Source organism: Podarcis erhardii (genome assembly GCF_964252035.2).
Source record: "Podarcis erhardii genome assembly, chromosome: 6".
Classification (NCBI taxonomy): Eukaryota; Metazoa; Chordata; class Lepidosauria; order Squamata; family Lacertidae; genus Podarcis; species Podarcis erhardii.
Window position 1 is genome coordinate 29,146,875 of NC_138510.1, and position 25,378 is coordinate 29,172,252.

The 25,378-nt window shown below is 40.7% G+C and overlaps 1 protein-coding gene across 3 annotated transcripts in view; it reads right to left on the reverse strand.

Moving 5' to 3' along the window:
* ITCH (itchy E3 ubiquitin protein ligase) overlaps positions 1-25,378 on the reverse strand; it is a 55,408-nt gene that overhangs the window by 18,679 nt on the left and 11,351 nt on the right. The window contains exons 2-11 of one of the 3 annotated variants that reach the window (XM_081866784.1): positions 17,205-17,295; positions 13,743-13,884; positions 11,834-11,958; positions 10,557-10,694; positions 7,373-7,415; positions 5,318-5,487; positions 4,286-4,508; positions 2,087-2,182; positions 1,197-1,371; positions 289-349 (exon numbers count right to left, since the gene is read on the reverse strand). In XM_081866784.1, coding sequence (XP_081722910.1) covers positions 289-349; positions 1,197-1,371; positions 2,087-2,182; positions 4,286-4,508; positions 5,318-5,487; positions 7,373-7,415; positions 10,557-10,694; positions 11,834-11,958; positions 13,743-13,884; positions 17,205-17,274 — 1,243 coding nt within the window. In that variant the 5' untranslated portion in view covers positions 17,275-17,295. Of the gene's footprint in view, positions 1-288; positions 350-1,196; positions 1,372-2,086; positions 2,183-4,285; positions 4,509-5,317; positions 5,488-7,372; positions 7,416-10,556; positions 10,695-11,833; positions 11,959-13,742; positions 13,885-15,761; positions 15,899-17,204; positions 17,296-25,378 lie in introns of those variants that run through there. The other 2 variants (XM_081866785.1, XM_081866786.1) reach the window with 2 other exon arrangements.

Genomic DNA, 25,378 nt, shown 5'->3' on the forward strand with positions numbered 1-25,378 from the left:
TGCTACATATTACACTATTCCTCTCGGGATATGAACACAATTTATCTACAAAGACTGCCCAACACCTACTGAGATTTGCAGTCTGGCTAGCCGGAGAGCTCTGAATTTGAAGCGACATTCTTGTGATCCCCAAGTAAACTCTACTACTTTTATCAGGTTTCTGGAGTCAACAGAGTGCAATAAAAATTAAAAAAAACACCTCATGATGGCAGAGTAATAGCTAGACTCAGTGTTGGCTTGGACCACTATATAAGTGATGTTGAGAACCAGAACTTTTAGAGAGCTTACCCCATCCATGTGGCAGGGGACCAAGAGGATCAAATTCTTTGTTCTGTGTGAAGTCTTGATTCTGCAATCACAAGAAAGCATACTGTAAACTACTGACTGAAAAATCTAAGCTTGGATAAATCATATACAACTTGTTATTTTTAAAAGACCTTTCTACCTTTTTGTAATGAAGGTAAAATCACCTAACAAGATAGTCCCTGGACCTATTTGTTTTAACTTTGGCAAGTTTCTTAGCCATCGGCACATCTCTCACTTTTCCAAACCAATGCCCACAAAAACTAGGAAAGGAATAGGATTTTACCATCCCAAAATGGTAATATGTGTCCTTGTGGGACAACCACTGCATCCACCTTTCTGGAATCTGACAGACTTCCACTCCACAGTAGAAGCAACCTACTTTCATCCAGTTCTGCAGAAAATAAAAATACCAAGCCAGAGACCTGATAATATGGTTTCCAAGGATGGCAACCTATGAAGTTCAATCAAAATATACTCTCACTATGCCTTGAACAACACTTGCCAGTAACTCTGTGCTTGCCTACAGCTGCATGAATTAACATAACAATGTTTGCTGGCAAATGGCAAAGTAAGAAGCCATAGGCAAAATATATTTGATTTGTAACCCTCTGGGATCAATTTAAACTACAACTAAATCTGACAAACAGGTTATACTTTGTATACTAAAGAAATTTCCATTGAAATGTTTGGAGGGAAATGAGTAACTTACATGTGTAGCAATCAATCACCCTGTTTTATTTAGATTCTACTCTATTTTTTGCTGTCTCTGAAGTATTAGTGATTAGTTATTAGGAATTTTAGGCTGAGGATAGAGCAAGTGCTGTTGAGTTAATCTGCATTAGCAGACGTTATGCCAATATGAATTCCAGCCCAATCCTCAGTGTTCTCACCCCATATATAAACCTCTGGTTAAATTGTTGCATAGCTCCTTGAAGCTGGCTGCGCTGAAGTTGCCACTGTTCATAATTCCGGACAGATTCCAAAGTTGGCCGCTGCCAGGTTGTTGTTCTGGTGAAATGGTCAACATAGTAAATCCGCCCCATGTTGTCAACTCGACGCTCCCAGCTAAAGAACACAGATGATATAATCAAATAAATGCACTGACTTCACAGTAGGCTACAGCCTGAGAGAATGGAATACAGGAGCACTTGTTCAACATAATAGGACAAAGCGGGTCAGCACAATAATTCCTCAGTTTTGCTTTATGTCACCTTATTACGCAATTCCAAGGGGTTTATCATTTGATTAAAGGTTCTGCACTTTTCTCTGAACTTCCTAATTCGAGGTAGCAATATCTATTTATCGGTCCGCCATTTTTTTTGAAACCTCTAGAAGTGTGCTACAAGTCCAAAGGATGAGAAAATACCACTTTCATATTCAACAACATTATGATGCAGACCCCAAACACATCCAGTTTCTTTGGCTGGTTTTGATTCTCCTCTACTGAAACAGTGAGCAGCATAGCAGGTTTAAATATACCATATCCATGCCTAGAGGCACTTCAGTTCCTGCCAAGGAATGCCACAGATTTTGGCGGTTTGTGCCACCATTGGCCTCCCATGGCCTAATATAACTGACATTTCTACAGCCAGTCTTAAGATTCAACATACACAGAACAAAGTGCAAATTAGACCAATTTTCTTTTCACAGAACCTTGATTTAGCTATCCAGCAGTGCAATATTTTAAATGGACCTAAGCTGGACATGAAGATGGCAAGCTTGGAATGACATCTTCAAGCATGTTATCAAGTACAGTTTGACAGATCACCAAATGACTCACCCTGGGGGAAGAGGTTCTGGCCTATCCCATGTAGTTCTTTTTTCAACATGATCTACATAATATACTCGGCCATGTTGATCCACTCGTTGTTCCCAGCTGGAAACACAAAAAATAATTCATATGTACTATTGTGCCAACCTATTCACCTTGTTGCTTTCTCATAGTTCTTATTTCCAAATGGTCCCCTGATCTGTTTTGCATACCACTTATGTTTTGCCTGCCACTTATGCGGGGGTTACGTTCCAGAGACTGCGTCTAAAATCACATATAGTCAAAATGCCAAAGTCATTTTTCCTTGAACCCCACCCCCTTCCCATTCCTTTAAATTTTTATTTTGCCATGCATGTAAGTTGTGGGCTTACTGTATAGGACTAAATCTTCATTGTGACAATTAATAAAATAACATTTTCAAACACATTTGTTTCTATACAAGACCAAGACCCAGGTTTAATTTTACATTTGTATTTATGACACTAGTACCATATAACTCTTGAGGGACACTCTGTGATTCCTTCCCTTGGACACATTTTATAGGAATAGGATTTATTGGTCATCTTTATAGTGTTCCCCTCCTTTCTCAAAGTTGCAGGGTAGCATACATGGGAATTATCTGTTGTGATCTTATATGAATCTTGTAAACTATGTTAGGCTGACAGAAGTCTGCTCCAAAGTCAACAAGTTAGGATCTGAACCCCCATCCCTGTGGTTGAGGTCTGACAATTCCCATCTCATAAGGTATGGATGAAGGGTAGGCCACAATCTACCAGTGGATCAGTTGTTCTTTTCTTAGTGCCTGTTTACTTACAGACTTCCTATGGATATTTAGCTAGCCATTGTGGAAGAAAGCACACTGAACTCAATGAATCTTGACCTAATCCAGAAAGGCAAAACTTCTATTTTTCAGGAGGAGTGCATACTTTTAAACTGCTATGGCATGACTAACATTACTGGAGATTATGAATATGTACTCTTGCTTTAGAAATTTAGTGAACCACAGAGCTTCTTTAAAACATACTCCATGAAAACATATTCAGCTCCACCCTGTACCATATCACAATGACTTAAGATCAAAAATTTCAGGACATTTAGATTCCAAACCCACTAAGCAACAGCAGCCACATTGGCCCACTGTGGCTACATGCTACCACATATATTGCACACATAGAATTGTACTCACTATACATATTCAAACTGCAGCCATTCAACTGTATTTATAAACATACTGGCTTTCTTGTACCTTCCAACTATGGAAGTTTTGAAATTCTGATCATCGTATTTGGGCACATGCAATAGTTTTTTAAGTGTTTTGCAGAGAATGGACATGGTGGGAAAAAAAGGCTTCTAAAACTTATTATTGGGGTGCGTCATTTCTCAGATCTTATGGAATTATGTGCTCATGCCAGATTACCTTTTACCACTGCATTGTGGGGTAGTCCACCACAATATAAACAAATGTATCTTTTCCCATAAGCTAAGTGCTGAACTTAGTAGTTCTTAGATAGGGAGACAGACAAAAGGATTTTATGCTCTAATATTCATTTTTGCCTTTGCTCACTTCTTCAAGCAACAAAACTTGCTGAGAAGACTGAAAAGTATGATCATTATCTTTGATACTTGCCTTTCTCAGATCATATTACTGCTCTAGATAAAGTCTGTTGATTGTCTCTCTGTATTAGCTTGGATTTCAAGAACTGTGAAGAGTTCTACTTGCAGGAATAGGGCTTCCCTGCCTCTTCCTTCCTGAAAAGATATTCCTGGTGGTCTGCAGACTCTACAGAATGCAAAGGTGTATGGCACAAGGAACTGCAGTGAGTGAATTCATGAAAATTAGAACAAAACGTTCCACTCATTGTGCTGTTTCTCATCTCTGTGATTTCTCTCAGCTCAGTTAATTCATGCTATCTTTCACTTTAATATTCAGCTGACCTCTCAGCTTTAAATAATTAAAAACTCACATCTTGTCTCAAGCGTTTCCATGTTGGTGTTCTATTTTTTCTAATTATTACATAGGTTTTACTTTAACTCTTTTGTGGCTTTTTTTTTTGTTCCACCTGCAAATGCAATGTACTGTATAAAGCATAGTATATTTTGGTGCTTTTAGAAATCAAATGGATGAGACGGAGGAAACTTGTATCTTGCAGGAAATTTTGTGTTAGAGACGTGTGTATATCATAAAACCTAAGAGCATCAAACTCTTACCCAGGTGGAAGAGGACCTTGACTAACTGTGTGATGTGGCTGTGAAGCTGGAGTTACTGGCTGAACTTGTCTGGATATTGGTGGTGTGGCCAAAGCAGCTGCTGCAGGAGCACCCGTTCCTGCTGTTGCTCCCTCTGAGTTTTGTTCCGATGCTGAACTTGTAGTTGGCACCAATCCTGCACTAGCCCCTTCTGATTCTGTGGAGGAAGTACCATTGACACATGCTGCAAAGAACACAGACAAGAAAAAGACAAATATTTATGTTTATTTTAATTCCAGTATTGTATATTTATTTATACTCCACCTGTCCCCCTGAAATGGACTCAAGACAGCAGTACAGCAAAGCAAGAACAGATAAGCCCTCAAGTAACTACTTGGTACACGGCAGTTATTAAGTTCCCAGACTTCTAAATAAAAGTAGCCAATGGCAGAAACCCTTTCAACAACATTTCCACAAACCTATCAGAACTCAATTTAACCATAAATGGAAAAGCCTTCTTGAATTTTAGTTTGGCTCATTGTTCAATTTCATTTACAGGAAATCTGTACTCTGATTAAGAGAACACTATGAAAGAGATTCTTTTTGAAGCAGTTGCCTCTTTCTCTTGACCACAGAAAGCCTGAAGTCCTTGAAAAGAAAATTCCAGGCTGCAACTTCAGTAGGCGTCACATAAAGCTACTTCAGTATTTTGTATGAAGAAAACTTCCATAATTTAACTATGGGACAATGTGTGTTCTCAGAATTACCATATGATGCACTTCTGAACTGTATAGCTTTTCCTTTCAGCAGTTTAAGAATGCTTTGCTGAAGGTCAGACAGAAATATATCTGGCTTCACAAATGCTAAAGCATGCTTATTATGAATTAAGCCACAATTTTTTTGGAGGGGGGATGCATGTGGCATTATCTTTTATTATATTACACACAGCTTTAATATACTAGCGCAGTGGGCAGAATACACTGAACAAACTTAATTCAAACAAACACTGAATTCAAGAGCTTTTAAAGTGATACTTTTCTCTTGCAGACATACCAGGTGGAGCAGATGGTCTACGTGGAGTAGGTGGAGGTGGCCGAGATGGTCTAGGCGGTCTAGCTGGCTTACAACCTCCATTTGCAATTAATGGAGAATCGTTGCCATTAGATGCTCTGCTGTCACTAGACCCGGGAGACTCACAGCTTTCAGGACCATTTGTATTGTTCCTTTATGAGAAAGCACAATACAAATTATCATGGAGACATGGAGATCTCACTGAATGTTAAAACAATTTTGAAAAAGAAGTTTCCTAATTGAAGTCTTGTCACAATTCATATAAACAAAATAGAACCCTGTTCTTATAAAAGCCTTCGCTCCTGGAGATTGCCGGACTGGGGGCGGGGGAAGCCCGAGCTTCCCCCGACCCCAACCCCCAGAATGAGTCCGGAAGCGGGGGCGAAGTTGCATGCAACTTCGCCTTTGCTCCCGGAGCTTGCTGCTATCCGCAAGCCTTCGGACCCCGGAGGGAACTCCCACCGGGCTCCAAAGGCTTGTGGATAGCTGCCTAAAGCCCGGGGTGCGCAGCGGGAGTTGGTGCTGCACTCCCTGGGCTTCAGGCTGCATGCTGCTATCCGCAAGCCTTCTGAGCCCGGTGGGAACTCCCGCCGCGCTCCGAAGGCTTGCGGATAGCTACCTGAAGCCTGGAGAGCGAGAGGGGTCGGTGTGCACCGACCCCTCTCGCTCTCCAGGCTTCAGCAAAAGCCTGCATTTGCTCCATAGGACGCACACACATTTTCCCTTCATTTTTGGAGGGGGGAAAGTGCGTCCTATAGGGAGAAAAATACGGTATATTTCAAAAGGTACTAATAAACACTATTTCAAGTGGAATATATTCAGAATTCATCTTGCTGCTTCATGCTTTGAGGGAATTTTAAAACTGTCAACTCAGATATTATAAAATCTTTTGTTACTTGCAGTTTACAAGAACTAAAAACTTTATACCACAAACAATGTGCTTTTCAGGATGGAATAAAGGAACTGAAAGGATAAGACACAGAGGTATTTATCCTATTGCATACAATTAAGTTGGACTAATCATGCAATGGGTCAGTGTGTCTGGCTGTTAACCAGAAGGGTGGTAGTTCAAGCCCACCCAGGGTTGGCGGCTATGGGAAGGATTCCTGCATTGCAGGCCTCACCATCTGACCACAACAGGGTCAGTATGGTGGGTAAGAGAGCTCCTTCTCCCTTGGAGAAGACATGAAAAGCTCTGAAGACCCTGTGAAGACCTTGCCTGCCCCCAGAAGGGGAAGTCATCCCAAACAAGAATGTCATCCATCCCATCTTAAAAATATGAGTAAATGATTATTTATTAGTGAAGAACTGGACAAAAACAGGATTTTGCTTTCATTTTCTTTCTTCTTTTTTGAAATGTGTGTCTATTATAACCAAGATTTTTACAAGCTAGACACTCTTTACAATTACAGTGGTACCTTGATTCAGGTTCGTAGCCGTGTTGGTCTGACGCAGTCGAAATAAATAAATAAATTGTCCAGTAGCACCTTAGAGACCAACTAAGTATGTTCTGGGTGTAAACTTTTGTGTGCATACACACGGTATCTGAAGAAGTGTGCATGCACACAAGAACTTATACCCAGAACATACTTAGCTGGTCTCTAAAGTGCTACTGGACAATTTATTTATTTAGTGGTACCTTGGCTAACGAACTTAATCCATTCCGAAAGTCTGTTCTTAAACCAAAGCGTTCTTAAACCAAGGCGTGCTTTCCCATGGCAGCAGGGGACTCAATTTATAAATGGAACACACTCAACAGGAAGCGGAACATGTTCTGCTTCCAAGGCAAAGTTCACAAACCAAAACACCTACTTACAGGTTTGCAGTGTTCTTAATCCAAGTTGTTCATAAACTAAGCTGTTCTTAAACTAAGGTACCACAGTACTAAAACTACTAAGGACGCTTGTATCCCCATGACCACTTCCAGCCAGTTTCCAATACTCTGAAATATCTACAAAACTGCTAAATCTCAGCACTTTAAACATCACAACTATCAGCATTCCACAACTCCACTGCAGATGTGGAAAACCACCTTACCTTGTTTCATTTTTTGCTCTGGAACCATCATTCTGCACGGGACCTTTAATATTAAAAATAAGGAAATGGAAACTTATTTTAACATTTGTGTTGTTTTATGGAAAGACATAAGCAATAAGTATGATTTTCACTATTGGTCAAAATATATAATGCAAGAGATCAGAGTTCCCACAACAGCCCCAATACAGAGTATGGATAAAGCTTTTTGTACTTTAGAGCTGGAGTGAGCAGAAGGTCGGGACTTTGTGGAAAGCATGGCCTCCATGGGGCTGTCCCTGAATAAGTTTGGCCCAACTCATAGTCATGGACATGCCTTTGACCTGGTGTTCACCTCTAGTGATGTGAGTGATCTGACACTAAGTAAAAGTGAAACAAAAGAAGTGCCATGGTCAGATCACTTCCTGGTGCAACTGGACTTCTCCGCGACCCTTTCCCTCTGCAGGGAGGTGAGACCAATTCGGATGGTCCACCCCCGCCACTTAATGGATCCAAATGGTTTCCAGAGTGGTAGGGGATGCTTTATCCCATGTTGATGGCCTTTCAGCTGATTCCCTGGTGGCCCGCTGGAATGTGGAGTTAACCAGGGCGATCGACTGTCTGGCTCCGAAGTGCCCTCTCCGATTGCATGGAGCCCGGACAGCCCCGTGGTTTTCTTCGGAGCTGAGGGCGATGAAACAATCGCTGAGACGGTTAGAGTGTCAGTGGCAGAAAACTCATTCCGAATCTGACCGGACACAGGTTAGAGCTCAACGTCGAGCCTACCAAGTGGCGATAGCGACGGCGAAGAAGAATTTCTTCACCGCCTTTATTGCATCTGCAGAAAATAGTAGCAGGAGACTCTTTCAGGTGGTCCGCAATTTAACGGAACCACCTTTACCACTGGGGCCTTGTAAAGACCCCAAGATCTCCTGCAACGATTTTGCAAAGTTTTTTGCAGATAAAATCACTCATATTCGGAAGGAGCTAGACACCACCGTGGGAGCAGGGCTGGGGTGGGAGAGTGCTAGAGCCCTGTCTGGTCAAGTTGCATGGAATCAATTTCAATCCGTTACCTCCGAGGATGTGGACAGGCTGCTTGGACGCGTGAAACCAACCACCTGTCTCCTTGATCCTTGCCCATCCTGGCAAGCCGGGAAGGGCTGGGCGATGGGCTCTGCGGGGTGGTGAATGCTTCCCTCTGTGAGGGAACATTCCCAGATCCGCTGAAAGAGGCGGTCATTAAACCACTTCTTAAAAAACCATCTTTAGACCTGGCCAGTATGGCCAACTATCGCCCAGTCTCAAATCTTCCATTTTTGGGCAAGGTGATTGAGCGAGTGGTTGCTGAACAACTCCAGGCACGCCTGGAGGATGCGGACCATTTGGATCCCTTCCAATCGGGATTCAGGCCTCATCATGGGACTGAAACTGCCTTGGTTGCGCTGGTTGATGATCTCCGGCGAGCTGGGGACAAAGGTGAGAGCTGTTTCCTAGTTCTGCTGGATCTCTCAGCGGCCTTTGGTACAATCGACCATAACATCCTTCTGGACCGTCTAGAGGGGCTGGGAGCTGGGGGCACTGTTATACAGTGGTTTCGCTCCTTCCTCCTGGGCCGTGTTCAGAAAGTGGTGGTGGGGGATGAGTGTTCAGACCCCTGGGCCCTCACTTGTGGTTTGCCTCAGGGTTCCGTCCTCTCCCCATGCTTTTTAACATCTATATGAAGCCGCTGGGAGAGATCATCAGGGGGTTTGGGCTGGGTGTCCATCAATATGCAGATGATACCCAGCTCTACCTCTCTTTCAAATCAGAACCAGTGAAGGTGGTGAAGGTCCTGTGTGAGTGCTTGGAGGTGGTTGGAGGATGGATGGCGGCTAATGGACTGAGGTTGAATCCTGACAAGACAGAAGTACTGTTTTTGGGGGACAGGAGGCGGGCTGGTGTGGAGGACTCCCTGGTCCTGAATGGGGTAACTGCGCCCCTGAAGGACCAGGTGCGCAGCCTGGGAGTCATTTTGGACTCAAAGCTGTCCATGGAGGCGCAGGTCAATTCTGTATCCAGGGTAGCTGTCTACCAACTCCACCTGGTACACAGGCTGAGACCCTACCTGCCCGCAGACTGTCTTGCCAGAGTGGTGCATGTTCTGGTTATCTCCCGATTGGACTACTGCAATGCGCTCTACGTGGGACTACCTTTGAAGGTGACCCGGAAACTACAACTAATCCAGAATGCGGCAGCTAGACTGGTGACTGGGGGTGGCTGCCGAGACCACATAACACCGGTCTTGAAAGAGCTACATTGGCTCCCAGTACATTTCCGAGCACAATTCAAAGTGATGGTGTTGACCTTTAAAGCCCTAAACGGCCTCGGCCCAGTATACCTGAAGGAGCGTCTCCACCCCCATTGTTCTGCCCGGACGCTGAGATCCAGCGCCGAGGGCCTTCTGGCGGTTCCCTCATTGCGAGAAGCAAAGCTACAGGGAACCAGGCAGAGGGCCTTCTCGGTAGTGGCGCCCGCCCTGTGGAACGCCCTCCCATCAGATGTCAAAGCAATAAACAACTACCTGACATTCAGAAGACATCTTAAGGCAGCCCTGTTCAGGGAAGCTTTTAATGTATGATTTTAGTGTATTTTTGGTTTCTGTGGAAGCCGCCCAGAGTGGCTGGGGAAACCCAGCCAGATGGGCGGGGTACAAATAATAATAAATTATTATTATTATTATTATTATTATTATTATTAGGTAGATTGGGAATTACTGGCTCTCTTGGTAATTTGCCTCCCACAGACAGACCACAAGTAGTTAACCAAGAATAAACCTTGTCTGGATTGAGAGAAAACATGATCCCTGCTTCAGACATAACACGAAGGTAAACTGTGGCTTAGCTCCAGGTAGTGTGGTAGGAGAAGCACCAGGGGAGCAGCAAAGCAGATACAATTTTTACTGTGGCTACCAGTATGTGTGCTCATTCATGCTTAGCCATGATTTGGCTTAGTGTTATGTGCAAGCCAAGTCACTGTCTTCAGTACTCTAAACATGCATGTAAAGGTTTGTAACCTAAAGCACTTTGGATTACAGTCCTTATCAGGGTTCAATGCATTCTTCAAGAAAAGCCAAATGCTACCAACAATAACAAATGTTATTTAATATAAACAACTAGTTATATGATGCAACAGCAGTGTGCACACATAGAAGGTAAATATTACTCACTTCTTCTGCTTGGAGCATCACCATTACTCAGCAGCTCAGGATCTACCTGCATGCCATCTAAACAGACAGACAACTCTCCAATCCCGTCAGTTGATTCTTTGTCACCAATAAGCATCATATTCACCACCACTTGTTCAACTATTGAAAATATACAAACAAAATCAATGTTCTCAACTGCCTTGTATTTTTATTGCAGTGAACTGATTAAGGTTTATACAATTTCATGAAAAAGCTGAGGAAAGCTTTTAAGAAATGACCACAGTTCCATTTCATCTTACACTTTCAGTGATCACTGCACATGGTGAGCCTCAGAAAACTTTACTAAATGGGGGTAATTCCCTTACTGAAAAATGGGATTCTGAAGCTTTAACTCCTTGTTAAACTCCCTAAATGTCCCTAGCAGAACAATGTATAATTCTCATTTATTTTTATGTCATCCCCAGGTTGTGCCACCCTTCTCTAAATAAAAAGCAGAAGCAAAACTCATCCATGAATATCTTTAACATCAAACAAAAGAGCCCTCATAACCGTACAATTAATAAGAGTTTAAGCATAGTTGCATATTCTCTGTGCCAGGCCTACTATTGTAGAACCCCATTCATAAAGGGGACCATATAAGTCAGAACCTAAACATGTTCCAAATGAACCAAATTTTAGTGGGGACTTCATGGAATGATTTCTGGTTCTTAGGACCCTATGGAAGACTGCAGGGGTAGGCATCATACTTCTTAAGATCTTTCATATTGACAAAACAAATTCCTTCCAGTAGCACCTTAAAGACCAACTAAGTCAGTTCTTGGTATGAGCTTTCGTGTGCATGCACACTTCTTCAGATACACTGAAACAGAAGTTTCCAGACCCTTCTATATAGTGAGAAGGTGGGGAGGGGTATTACTCAGAAGGGTGGTGGGAATGGGTGATTGGCAGATAGCTGTGATGAGCCTGTTGACGATTCTTAACGACTGCAGCTCACAGCTATCTGCCAATCACCCATTCCCACCACCCTTCTGAGTAATACCCCTCCCCACCTTCTCACTATATAGAAGGGTCTGGAAACTTCTGTTTCAGTGTATCTGAAGAAGTGTGCATGCACACGAAAGCTCATACCAAGAACTGACTTAGTTGGTCTTTAAGGTGCTACTGGAAGGAATTTGTTTTGTTTTGACTATGGCAGACCAACACGGCTACCTATCTGTAACTTTCATATTGACGTTTGCCTATATACACATACACCAAAGTTTACATCATTTAAAGTTATGGGCTTTTTGTATACTTACGTTTCATATTGTTTGCTTTGAGAGTTTCTTTAATTTCTAGAGTGGCGCTTCCCAATAAGACATCAGATTTCAATGTTTGGTGACTCCATACACGGAAGCACAGGTTGCTGACAGGTGAGACAATTCTAAAAAGAAGAAGCAAGAAATATTGTAATGCATACTCGCAAGTTCCATTTAAAAATACTTCTGAGTAACTTAGAATCATAGACTTATAGAACTGTAGAGTTGCAAGGGACACCAAGGGTCATCTAGTCTAACACCATGCAATGATTTCAGGGTCAGGAATTTGAGCAAAGATTCCTACACTGTAGGGCATGGGTAGGTAAACTAAGGCCCAGGGGCCGGATCCGGCCCAATCGCCTTCTAAATCTGGCCCGTGGACAGTCTGGGAATCAGTGTGTTTTTACATATGTAGAATGTGCCCTTTTATTTAAAACGCATCTCTGGGTTATTTGTGGGGCACAGAAATTCGTTCACCCCCCCATATAGTCCGGCCCCCCCACAAGGTCTGAGGGACATTGGACCAGCCCCCTGCTGAAAAAGTTTGCTGACCCCAGCTGTAGGGGGTGGGACTAGATGACCCTTCATGGTCCCTTCCAACAAAATCTCAACTAGATTATACATGACAGGTGGCTGCCTAATCTCTGCTTAAAATCTCCAAGGTGGAAGAGTCCACCACCTTTCATGGGAGTCTGTTCCACTGTCAAACAGCTCTTATCTGTCACTTACAGTTACAAAATTGACACCCCACCCCCCAAAAATGCACAAATCAATTGATCTTCCAAAAGCTATCATATTCCAAACAGTAGTAACATTGATAGAAAACTGTGGCTTTTTATGACAGAAATTAATCCTGCAAATATATGTTTACAGTGGCACCTCGGGTTACATACGCTTCAGGTTACAGACGCTTCAGTTTACCGACTCCGCTAACCCAGAAATAGTACCTCGGGTTAAGAACTTTGCTTCAGGATGAGAACAGAAATCATGCTCCGGCGGCGCGGCAGCAGCAGGAGGCCCCATTAGCCAAAGTGGTGCTTCAGGTTAAGAACAGACCTCCGGAACGAATTAAGCACTTAACCCGAGGTACCACTGTATTTCAGTAGAACATAAATGGGGAACCTTGTGCACACAAAAAACCAAACTCTAAGTGTATTTATTTCACAGTAAATCTTACAGGCAGATTTTTACATGCAGGTTTTGAAGTCTTAGAAGCAAGAACAGTATAAACACCTTTCACTAAGTTTTAGGGGGGAATATCCTTTCTTCTAGCAACTATATGCTTCTTTAGTTCCCTCCTCATTCCTTCTACACTTTGGTTCAGATACAAAGATGTTTACAGTCGCTCACCTATGGACATTGGGACTTTCTGGGCTTCCCTTTTATGGAACAACTCCCTGTACTCCCCCCTATAGCCATTCATGAGGCTCAGGGAACTCACCTAGTGCCACACCTTACACAGTGTAAGGGGCTGAAACCCATATAACCTAGTTTGCAGAGCTACTGGTCTGCCTCCGTGCCTAATTAAAAACAAAACAAAAAAATTCTAAAACATTTAAACCAGTTAAATCAAACCAATAACCTTTATTGGCATCACAGTATAAAACATTTAAGTCACTGGGATAATTAAAAGGACAAGGGTGAAGCTATCGAGGGTTATAAGGTCACACTGTGATCGTGTGCACTTAGATATTATACAAATCAGGTGAATGAATTAAAACTGATGGGCGGGGGAAAGATTTGGAGTTCTCCAATTACAGATCTTGGGAATGGCTCAGAACAAAATACTATTTCCCATGATCACACACCCTGATAAGACCTGCATTTTTCTCTTGTCAATATCCATCCCACAGCTGCATTTCTGTTTCTTATAACAAAATAACAAAATAAGGAACATTTCCAAACCTACACTGTAAGATGTTGTTTCCATTTTGGACTATTAGTATTGTTGCACTTTTCTGTTTTCTTTGACTGTCCATCAACTGAGACTTCCACGTAAGGGCTGGGTCCAAACCATTTGTTTTTGTTTTCTTTCAACTTCGCAGAAATAACTATTGAAAGAGAATGAATGAGTGCTTTATTTGCTTCAGCAACTTCTAAAGTTTCTACTATTACCTAGCAAAGTAGATTATGGAACCACAGCCAAATTACAACTCTTTTACATTGACAGAAAAGACACCATGGCACAAAGTCCTTTCATTTGGATGTAATATTTACATTGGACCAAAGATTTCCCCTTCCATTCAATCAATTTAAAACCTAAGATGAAACATTTGTCAAGTCATCACTATATCAAGCCATTTAATTTTCTTAAACCTTTCCAAAACTATATTCACCACCCCAATTCTGATCCATTTAGCTCTTGTTGCTAGAATGACCGCCTTTTGCTAAGTAATTACATGACACTTTTTAAAGCAGGGGTAGGCACCCTAAGGATTGTGGGCCAGATGTGGCCCACTTGCCTTCTCAATCCGGCCTGCGGACGGCCCAGGAATCAGCGTGTTTTTACATGAGTAGAATGTGTCCTTTTATTTAAAATGCAACTCTGTGTTATTTGTGGGGCCTGCCTGGTAGAATGTGTCCTTTTATTTAAAATGCATCTCTGGGTTATTTGTGGGGCATAGGAATTCGTTCATTTTCCCCCAAAATATAGTCCGGCCCAGCACATGGTCTGAGGGACGGTGGACCATCCCATGGCTGAAAAAGGTTGCTGACCCCTGTTTTAAAGTAAACATAAAGATACACACATTTTAAGTTAGGTGTAAAGATGCATGCAACAATCTTAGTTCTGTGTGCTCCATTTGCACTCACACATATTCTTATGCTGTACCATACCAACCACAACCAATCTTTTATGTTACCACTATTGGCTGCAGCATGTAGCATTTCAAAAAGTGGACCAATTAATTTTGTATGTCTTCTTGTTGTCTTGGTGGTATTTATATAGCTACACTAGTCAAATTTAGCACCAGAAGTGTTGAGTCTCTCACTGCAGTTACGAAAGTGAAATAAGTAGTAAGTTTTAAACAAATGTGCTTTATTTAGAAAGCTGAAGTGTGTTCTTCAGTGTGTGAGTTAAGTAATGAGAAAGTGAGCCTGACTCGACAAACTTAACATCAAGCAAATAAAAATCTTTCTCTTTAGAAATTGTACCACTTAGCTGGGGCAATTTTACCACTCAGCCAAGATATATTTTATTTCTGCTCGCACCATTGCAAGTGGCTTATTTCTCTCTGGTCTTGCCTCACCATCAACTGTTCACATCTAATAGAACTTTTACTGCCAAAATTACTTACATATCTTGTCAGCCTGACCACTTCAAGCCCTTCTTTAAATCCCAGAATTGGTTTTTTGCCTGCACCAGGATGTTACACAAGCTTCTTGCCCTTATCTTCAAAACCCTCCATGTTTCTCCCCCCACCCCCAATTTTTTTCTGTTGTTGTATCCCAACGCACCGCTTCCTGTGATTTTCGCTTACCCAGGTCTACTCTACTTAATTATTTGAAGAGATCTTCTGCTACTTGAAACAAACCCACTCTTTCTCCCTTGCTCTCCTTTATGATTGGAATGGCCTTCCAGAACATCTCTTCATGTGACTACCTATGGTCACTTGCTTCAAGCCCTTCCACACATTTTTCATGAAGCCTTTGAAACAGCCCTCTATTCTCAATATCCTGCAACTAAAGTGCATGTAACTAAAATAATTGCACATTCTTCCCTTGTTCATCCCTGCCATCAGTTCCCTTCCCTTCTTCTGTTTCCCTATAAACCTCTTGAGGTAGGGGAATGCAAACCTGTTCTTTGTTAATTACCATGTAAACAGATAATTCCATGTAAAGAAACACACTGCATATGTGGAAGTGGCTAAGAAGTGGCAACTACTTGGCTATATGGCTTATAACTTGTGTGAGTGGTCAGTCACAGAACCTGTCATCTGTTGCTTGGAGATAAGTGGAATTCTCTACATATTGCTTATGATCATGATTGCAAGCTTATCTGCTGCCTCCTGGGCCAGTCTGCCTGCCTCTTGATAGATAGCAGAGGCTGCTTAAACTCCTTCCCCCCAACCTCCCCATTTCCTGACCGAGATCTCTCCATTTCCAGTCTCCCCAATGTTGGCAGTCTCTTATGATGTCATTATCTTGACTGACAATGCTGCAGACCTCTTCCTGTTTTTACAGTAGATGCACTAGTGCCTGGGTCATTGCAAGTATTGACTAGCTAAGCCAAGCTTTCCTTGGTAACACTCCATTTTTCTTGACTCAGGTGAGGCCTCACTGGGACATTTTTTCTAAAGTAACACTTATGGGTGTTACATACAAGGTGAAGACGCTAAATTCTAACATAATAAATAATTTGCAGGAAGTAGATTCTGTGTTAACTACTTACAACACAGTTATGATAGATGAAACAGATTTTTCAAAACAAAACGGACTTTAAAAGTAAGTTGCGACACCACCCCCAGTGCCTTAAAAATAATTTTAAAAATCACCTATCATCTGGTTCTTCAAGCTAGGAGTTTATACTGATCACTCATTCATATACCGTATTTTTGGCCTTAACTGTCATAGTGAAGATGAGCCAAAATAAAGTTTCCTTCAAAGACCACTGTTGATATCCATTAATATGTTCAAAGAAATATTAATGAATCAACAGAAAAGGAGGCAATGTGCATTCTTTCCTTAAAAGATTATTCCTTAGGCCAGTGGTTTTCAACCCTGGGCTGCCTTGAATGATTGTCAGGGGCACTCTTTATTTCCTTCCCTCCCTCCTCTGATGCCCTCTCGCATCTCTGCCTCACGAAGGCTTGTGGGGCTGTTTGTTGCAGCAGCCCTGGCTACAAGCTCCCCACTGTGCACTAGTTGTAATGGGTTAAAACCAATTTATAAAAGGTCTGCAGAAACCTGCTTAAAAGACACTGAAATAACAAAGCAGAGTGATTAAACCAACAACACTAGCTGGAACAGAAAAATTATTTAAAGGCTTCTGGAGCAAAATTCCATTAAAACACATCTGAATCAACAAAGAGAAGGAGCAATGTGAACGTAGTAGTGGAAAAATTCTGTTCCAGTGGTCACAGAGAAATAGTGACAGAGAACATGTTCAATCCTCAGCATCTCCAGTCAAATCTTGGATAAGACTGGGAAAGATGTTCTGACAATGTTAAGGACTTTGGGGCAGTTACAGTTAGATGGGCAAATGGCTTGACTTGATATGAGGGATCTTTATATGCCTTCCAATAGGATTTGTTTTAGATTTTCCCACAAAGATGTGGGAAAAGGCCACAAAGATAGGAGTCTGCTATTCCTTCAGTTACCCTTAAAAGCAAAGGCTCTACAGTCAGCAAGCAGCCCTGTTTGAGACACTTACCAGTGATCTGAAGCTGTGATTTCATAGTTAGTCCACTGATAGGCTCTGAATTTGACCCATTGCCAGCCATACCACAGGAAGGTACATGAACCTGAATGAAGAAACAATAAATAATAACTTTACTCTTGAGATAAAGAGACTAAAATTGAGTTCAACTAAAAAAATATAAACGTAAAATTAAGCTCAGTTGCCATATACATTAATATAGTAGACAACTACACTATAGGATATCTAGATAGACTCCCACAAGAAGTTGTAGACTCTCCTTCTTTGGAAGATTTTAAACAAAGATTGGATGGCCATCATATATGATCTAGTTGAGATTCCTGCATTGCAGGAGGTTGAGCTAGCTATTCCTCAGGGTCCCTTCCAACTCTACAATTATATTATTTTATACATGATGGACAGACCAAAGTTTCCTAAAGCAAACTACAACAAAACAAATACTGGTGAAATGCCTGTTGTGATCATTTGTAATGAAGTAGCGAAAATATGTGGTTCCCTTCTCTTCCACCCCAACTCATTAGCAGATGCAAGCAACCAGTGGCTTGGGAATAAGGTTGTGTCTTCATCTTGCACATGATCACATCCATTTACTTTCAGTGACAGAGCTGAATCAAACATTCATTTATACGGGACCAGGCAGGCTTTCTCCCAGGAAGACATTTATCAGATAATGTAAGGAATATAATTGACATTTTTTAAAAATGATTTTATTGCATTAGCCATGCGGCCATAGCATAATATACATAGAAATAACAACATAAAATGGGGGTGGGGAGATAAAAGTGTATGTCGTCCTGGGCGAATACTTTGAGAAAATGGGGATAACAAAGGTAACGGGGGATTTAAAACATCGAGTGACAGAGAATACAAAAACAGGTTCGATTGTGCGGCGTATCGACTACATCTGTGGTATTGAAGAAGGAGTTGGTGCCGCTTTCCTCTTCATCACACTAAGCAGGAAATTAGCTGTCATCTCGGTAATCCAACAATCAGAATCCTGCAGAAGAAGGGACACTATCCAAGGCTGGATTGGGAGATGAAGCTTGTTCACGAGAGGAGTTAGAAACCGAGATCTTTCATCTGTCCAGTTGGGACAGAAGAGCATTACATGTTCCATAGTCTCCAGAGCCGTGTCATTGCAGGAGCATGTTCTATTTGCGATGGGAACTCTGGAGTAACGACCCGATAGAACTGCTGTAGGAAAACAGTTGAGACGGGCACAGGTAAAGGCCCTTCGTTTAGCCTCCGAAGGAATTGTAAAGCAGTATAGAGGGATCCCTTCAGGAATTGTAAAGCAGTATAGAGGGATCCCTTCAGGGGGTGGAATAGCTAGGGCTAAGCCTGAACACGGCCCTCTTGCATGGGAAGCTGTGTTAGAGAAGTCAAGTTGCTGTAGCTTCTTTTTGATTAGACATTATGGAACTGCTAACTGTAAATATTAATACAAAGGCAGTTTTAATCTTTGTGGACGTGGAGAAAGCCTTTGATAATATCTCTTGGAACTTCATGAAGAAGAATCTCCATGGGATGGGGGTAGGCCAAAGGTTTGAAAATGGTATAGGTGCAATATATTCTGAACAAAAGGCAAAGCTAATTGTAAATAACGTGGTTACTGATGAACTTCCTATAGAAAAAGGGACACGGCAGGGGTGCCCAATATCCCCATTACTTTTTATATCAGTCCTGGAGGTTTTGTTGAATATGATTAGGGGGGACCAGCTGGTAAAAGGAGTTCAGGTCAGAGCCAAACATTATAAATTGAAGGCATTTGCAGATGATTTAGTACTGACTTTACAAGAGCCAGACACTAGTACAAAAAGAGTTTTAGAGTTAATTCAAGTCTTTGGTCGGGTGGCAGGATTCAAGTTGAATAAACAAAAAACTAAAGTTTTGGAAAAAAAATTTAACAAATGCTGAAAGAGAGAGTTTTCAAAATGAAACTGGGTTAATGGTGGCAAAGAAAGTAAAATATTTGGGGATTAATATGACATCTAAAAATGTGAACTTATTTAAAGATAACTATGACAAATGCTGGACAGAGGTAAAGAAAGATTTAGAAATATGGTCGAATTTGAAGCTTTCCTTGTTAGGCCGAATCGCAGTGATCAAAATGAATGTATTGCCTAGAATGTTATTTTTGTTTCAGACATTACAAATTGTGGACAAACTAGACTGTTTCAAGAAGTGGCAGAAAGATATATCTAAATTTGTCTGGCAGGGCAAAAAGCCCAGAATAAAATTTAAGATACTTACTGATGCAAAAGAAAGAGGGGGGTTTGCCCTGCCGGACTTAAGACTGTACTATGAATCGGCAGCTTTCTGCTGGTTGAAAGACTGGCTACTTCTTGAGAATGCAGACATTCTGGACTTGGAAGGATTTGACAACAGGTTTGGCTGGCATGCATATATATGGTATGACAAGGTTAAAGTTCACAAGGGTTTCAAAAACCATATTGTTAGGAAAGCACTATACAATGTTTGGATCCGATATAAGGATTTGTTGGAAAATAAAACTCCTAGGTGGTTATCACCTATGGAGGCTAAGGAGGTGAAGAAACTTAATACAGAATCCAAATGGCCAAAATATTTTGAAATTTTAGAACAAGAAAGTGGTGAATTTAAATTACAGAGTTTTGAGAAAATAAAGCCTAAGGTACGAGATTGGCTCCATTATTATCAAATAATGGAGACCTTTAAACAAGACAGGAAAATTGGCTTCCAGGTGGAGAAATCGAAATTAGAAACAGAATTGTTAGAACCCAATACTAAGAATCTATCAAGAATGTATAATCTGTTGCTGAGGTGGAATACAATAGATGAGACAGTTAGGTCAGCTATGATTAAATGGGCACAAGACCTAGGTCATGAAATCATGTTTGCTGACTGGGAACAGTTATGGACCACCGGTATTAAATTTACGGCATGTAATGCCTTAAGAGAAAACATTATGAAAATGATTTATAGGTGGTACATGACCCCAGTCAAGCTTGCGAAGATTTATCATCTGCCCAACAATAAATGTTGGAAATGTAATGAGACTGAAGGTACCTTCTTTCACCTTTGGTGGACCTGCCCAAAGATTAAAGCCTTTTGGGAAATGATTTATAATGAAATTAAGAAGGTACTTAAATGTACATTTCACAAGAAACCAGAGGCATTTCTCTTGGGCATGGTCGGTCAATTGGTGCCAAGGAAGGACAAGACTTTTTTTATGTATGCCACTACAGCAGCAAGGATTCTTCTAGCAAAGTATTGGAAGACACAAGAACTACCCACACTGGAAGAATGGCAGACGAAAGTGATTGATTTTATGGGACTGGCAGAAATGACTGGCAGAATCCGTGACCAAGAGAAGGAGACGGTGGAGGAAGATTGGAAGAAGTTTAAAGTATATCTTAAGGACTGTTATAAAATTGAGGAGTGCTAAAATGTCAAGGGGAAGGAAGATGCAGAATTGCAGCTGAAACTGTTTGATGATTTAAGGTGAAATTGAGAAAGATAATAAGTTTTAATTTAATTGGCAAAAAGGGTTGTTGAAAAAATGTAAAACAAGGATGCAAAAAGGGTGAGGTATGGGGAAGTCCGAGAAAGGAGGGTTATGAAAATGAGGTTAAGAAATGATATTTTGTGTGTTTGTTTGTTTCTGTTGATGTATCTATGTTGTTGTTGTTTTGTTTTAAAATTGGAAAATTAATAAAAATTATTTAAAAAAAACAACATTCATTTATACGGTTACAAAGAGAAATAAATGTTCAACAAAAACGATCACCACTGATACATCCCTCACCCCTTTCAAATGGACTTTGTTAACTGATTCTCCACATAGACAGGAAAAGTATTGACATGGTCTCAGCTGATTCTAGTACCAATTTCCAGTGTGAGCTACCCAACATGCCCTGCCTCACCTGCTCCCACCATCCCTTTCTTGTATTTATGTTCTTTTTCATTAAAACAAAATGGTTTGTCCTTAATTTTCTTGGATTAGATCTAACTATAAAATATTTAGTATAACATCTGTATATACAGGAAAACACAATAAAAACACAGCTAATTAACTAGTGCAAACTGAAGTTGGAAAACAGCTACATATACAGACATAAATGAAACTGAAACAAATTACTCACACTAGATGAAACCCCACACAACTAAAATATTTCTTCATGTACAAACTGCTATCTAATAACCCCACAAAGAGTTTCCAAAATGACACAGAGCTATAAACAGCTTCCGCAAACCCCATGTGTCAATATATTTCAGCATATAGTTCTGGACACTTCCACTAAGATTTGGAGAGTACCTGCCAGACTTGACTGAAGTTGTTTAATAATAATAATAATAATAATAATAATAATAATAATACCCCATCCATCTGGTAGGGCTGAATATCAGAATCTTAGATGTGGGACTAGAAGGTCTCATGTAAAACAGAGTTTTTTAGTTTCAAAGTTCAAGAAATTAATTATTCCTATTTTCAAGTTTACTTTAATATGCCTCACAATTTGATAAGCAGACCTTAGTGTTTTAAAGTTATCACCTTTGAATAAATAAGGCACCAACACTTTAAGGCTGGTAATAAAATTAATATTTCAAACATTTGCCGAGCTGATGTCAGCAGTGGTTTCTTCTTCCTGGAAATCCTCAGCTATAGGAAGCATGCTTTATGATAAGAACCTTTTAGAACTTGCTGTATTAATGAGGTGCTGCTCTCACCTCATGAACAAAAACATTTCCCTACTAGAAATGGCAGCTAACTTAATTATGCAGTTTATAAGAAGAATAGAGGAAAAAAGAGAAAAACAACAACAGCCCAGCAGTTTCCTGTAATTCAGTAATTTTCAGCTTTGCATCTGTGTGGAAACTCTGGACTCCTACAGACTTCTACAGAGCTGCCACGTTCCCCTCCAGACAGAAGCTTTGTGCTTCCAACTGCTGCAGAACCATCAACAGCAGCAGCAGAATGCATGGGGGTCAGGGAGGATCCTGCCACTGTTACTCTTCAACACCCACCTCTTCGTGTTTGCATTGAATATGTACTTTTTGTGTGAAAAGCCAGTTAGTATCTTGGTTATTTTTCCCTCACTTAGTGAATTAGGGGGTCTCTCTCACTAATAGGACTTTTCATTTTGGAGGCTGAGCACTCTAGCATAATGCCCCATTGACATGTACGGCTTTTTACACAAATAGGAATCTATGAATAATTCACATGGCATGAGCTGAATTGCAGGGAAGGGAAAGGAGACAAAGAGCTTATGATTCCTTTGTGTGTGTCCCCTCCTTTCTCTCTTCAGTCAATTCCAAATCCCTACTTCCCTTTGCTATCCTTTTCGTGGCAAAGAGGAAAGACTTTGCTGCTGGAATCATCATGCTTTAGGACCCAGGCTCCTTTCCCAGACTACGCAAGCAGCTCCCCAGTTATAGCCCAGGGAAGTACAATTATATACATGATTAAGAGGAACCAGGACTCCATGTGGCACTGCTGAATATGACTATCAGATTCAGCTTACATATTCAGCAAGTTCCTGGTCTTACCTCTACCAGGAACAAACTAGGTGGACTTAGGCAATCTCACCTTTAGTTCCCCATGTGTAACATGGGTGACCTTGGGCCAGTCACCATCTTTCAGTCTAACATACCTTACAGGAGGATAATATGGAGATGAGGTGAACTATGTAGGCCACCTTGAGTTCCTTGTATAAAAGGTGAGATACAAAGCAAAAATAAATGATGAGATAAAAATAATACTGTGCATCCTTATAGGATTGCTATGAGAATTACAACAATAAAACATAGGGCAATTGCTGTAAGCACTATATAAATGCTAAGCATGATTAATATTAATTTCTTCCTACTATAATTACCGTATTTTTTGCACCATAACACTCACTTTTTTCCTCCTAAAAAGTAAGGGGAAATGTCTGTGCATGTTATGGAGGGAATGCCTACGGGTGGCATGCCTACGGATTTTCCTCCTCTAAAAACTGTGTGTGTGTTATGGTCAGGTGCGTGTTATAGAGCGAAAAATACGGTACTATTGCAAATAGTTAGCTTGCTGTATGCACATATGAGAAAGGTGGGGGATTTGTTTTATGGAGCATGGGACTCCATGGGTGGAGATGAATCAAACTTCTGGGAGCCAGGAATATAACCAGCCTATCTTGGGATGCACAGCTCTAATTTATCTACTTTAAGAAAACTCTGTGATGGTTAAAAAAGCATTTTCACAACCTAGCTTTATTTGTCCCTATGGTTAAGAGGAAAGCCTCTGGGCTTATTTCAGTCATATGAAATAATTCCTATTTAGCAGAGACATGCAACCTGTTTGATTATCTCTGAAAAGACAGAGACAATTAGAAGTTACTTTCAACTTGTCAAAATTAACCATAGGTTAATGTTCTAGCTATAGTGTCTGACAGCACCACGGAGGAGACCTGTGTGAATGTTTAACAGAAAGGAATTCAACAGACAGAGAAAGTTACTATTTGTTATTATTAACCTAATGGTGAATTCAGATGCTGAGTTTTATGCCATGCAGTGATCTCTATTTAACATAACCCATTGGTGGCAAAACTGTCTGAACCAGTTCAAGGGCATCACATTTCACTTGGTTAAAAAAAACGCTCCTCTGAAGTGCATGGGCCTCAGTAATTCAACTAATCGGGACCTCCTTTGCCCATGACTTATACCACATGATCATCGTGGTAGGAGATTAGTCATCTGAAACAGTTATAAAAGGAAATGCTTCATATAAGCATCCAATAACCCTAAAACATTAGGTAAGGAGAAGTTTCTGATGCTCACTATTATGCAAGTCTGCAGATTTTGAATCTTTAAGAGCTTTCACAACTGTAATTGACAGGTTTAGCAATCAAGACAGTAGTGAGCCCTGAAACATCACCAGCAACCTATACAAGTGATGGAAAACTCATTCTCTGAGGAATTGTAAAGCATATAAAAAGATGTCAAAGACTGAAGGAACTGATTATTCTTAGTTGAAAGGTATTTATTTTAAAAAAGTTGCAAATAGACAAAATACTGTTAATAAGCAGGCTTATGAGTTTATCTCCCCTACATGCAATCGTCATGGAAAACTAATTAACTAGCTTAAACTGGGAGATTAGGTTTAAATTGAACAAACGTTTTCTAGCCAAAGAAATAGGTGAGTAGCAAACAGATTAAAGGCTGTCACACTTGTCTATTTTTAAATGCACTATATAAAACAGAAGATGCAGCAAGTGCCTTCTTTAAAGGCAGAAGTAAAGACTACTTGGCACTTAAGTGTCTTCTACTCTTAATATCCTGTTTCATTTTATATTGAATGTCAGAAGGTGGAGAATGAACTGCAGACGTGTGTCAATTTTACTCAGTATAAAATATATTTAGCACATATATTTGAAGTAGGAAATACCTTGAATGGATGCTGTTTCAAGGTACCTATGATGGTAATAACAATAGGTGTCACATTAAAGCATGAACTTTACATGTTGTGATGTCTGATCCCAGACAAACTGTAGTTAATCTTAACTATGGTCTGAACAATCCAACTCCAGGAGGAGGAGGGAATGAAAGCCTATGGCTTACAGTGTCTTGTTCTCAAAGCACAACAACTGATTGGCTAGAAGATACCTACTAATTCTTTATCTTTATCTTTTACTAATTTAATTTACAAGCCCTCACTACTGACCAAGGGTTTGGTATCATAGGAATTTTAATTGTCTACAATTGCTTGAGGTGCTGTGATGTAACTGACTGTTCAGTAACATTCTAGTAAGAGGCCAACAATCAGCACAAAGGGACCAAGGGCAAAGCAAACTTTGTACAGCTGATGTGTGAAGAGCCGTAAGAAGGCAAATTTCGGAAAACCCTTTGCTTCCTAAGTGATATTTGAGGATGTGATTGCTAGATTAGGGCGGGGGTGGTGGAGCAAAATGCTTTTCCTGACAGTGACTCTAGCATACATGTTTGTTACTGGCAGGAATCAGAACAACTCTAAAAATTAGGATCATTCCACCAGAATAATTATAATTTTATTTATTATTAAATATTAGTTTCCTGGTCCAATTCAAAGTGATGGTTTCGATCTATAAAGCCTTAAATGGCTCAGTACTGCAAAAGCTCAAGGACTGCCTCTCCCAATATGAAACAACCTGGACCCTGCAATCATCATCAGA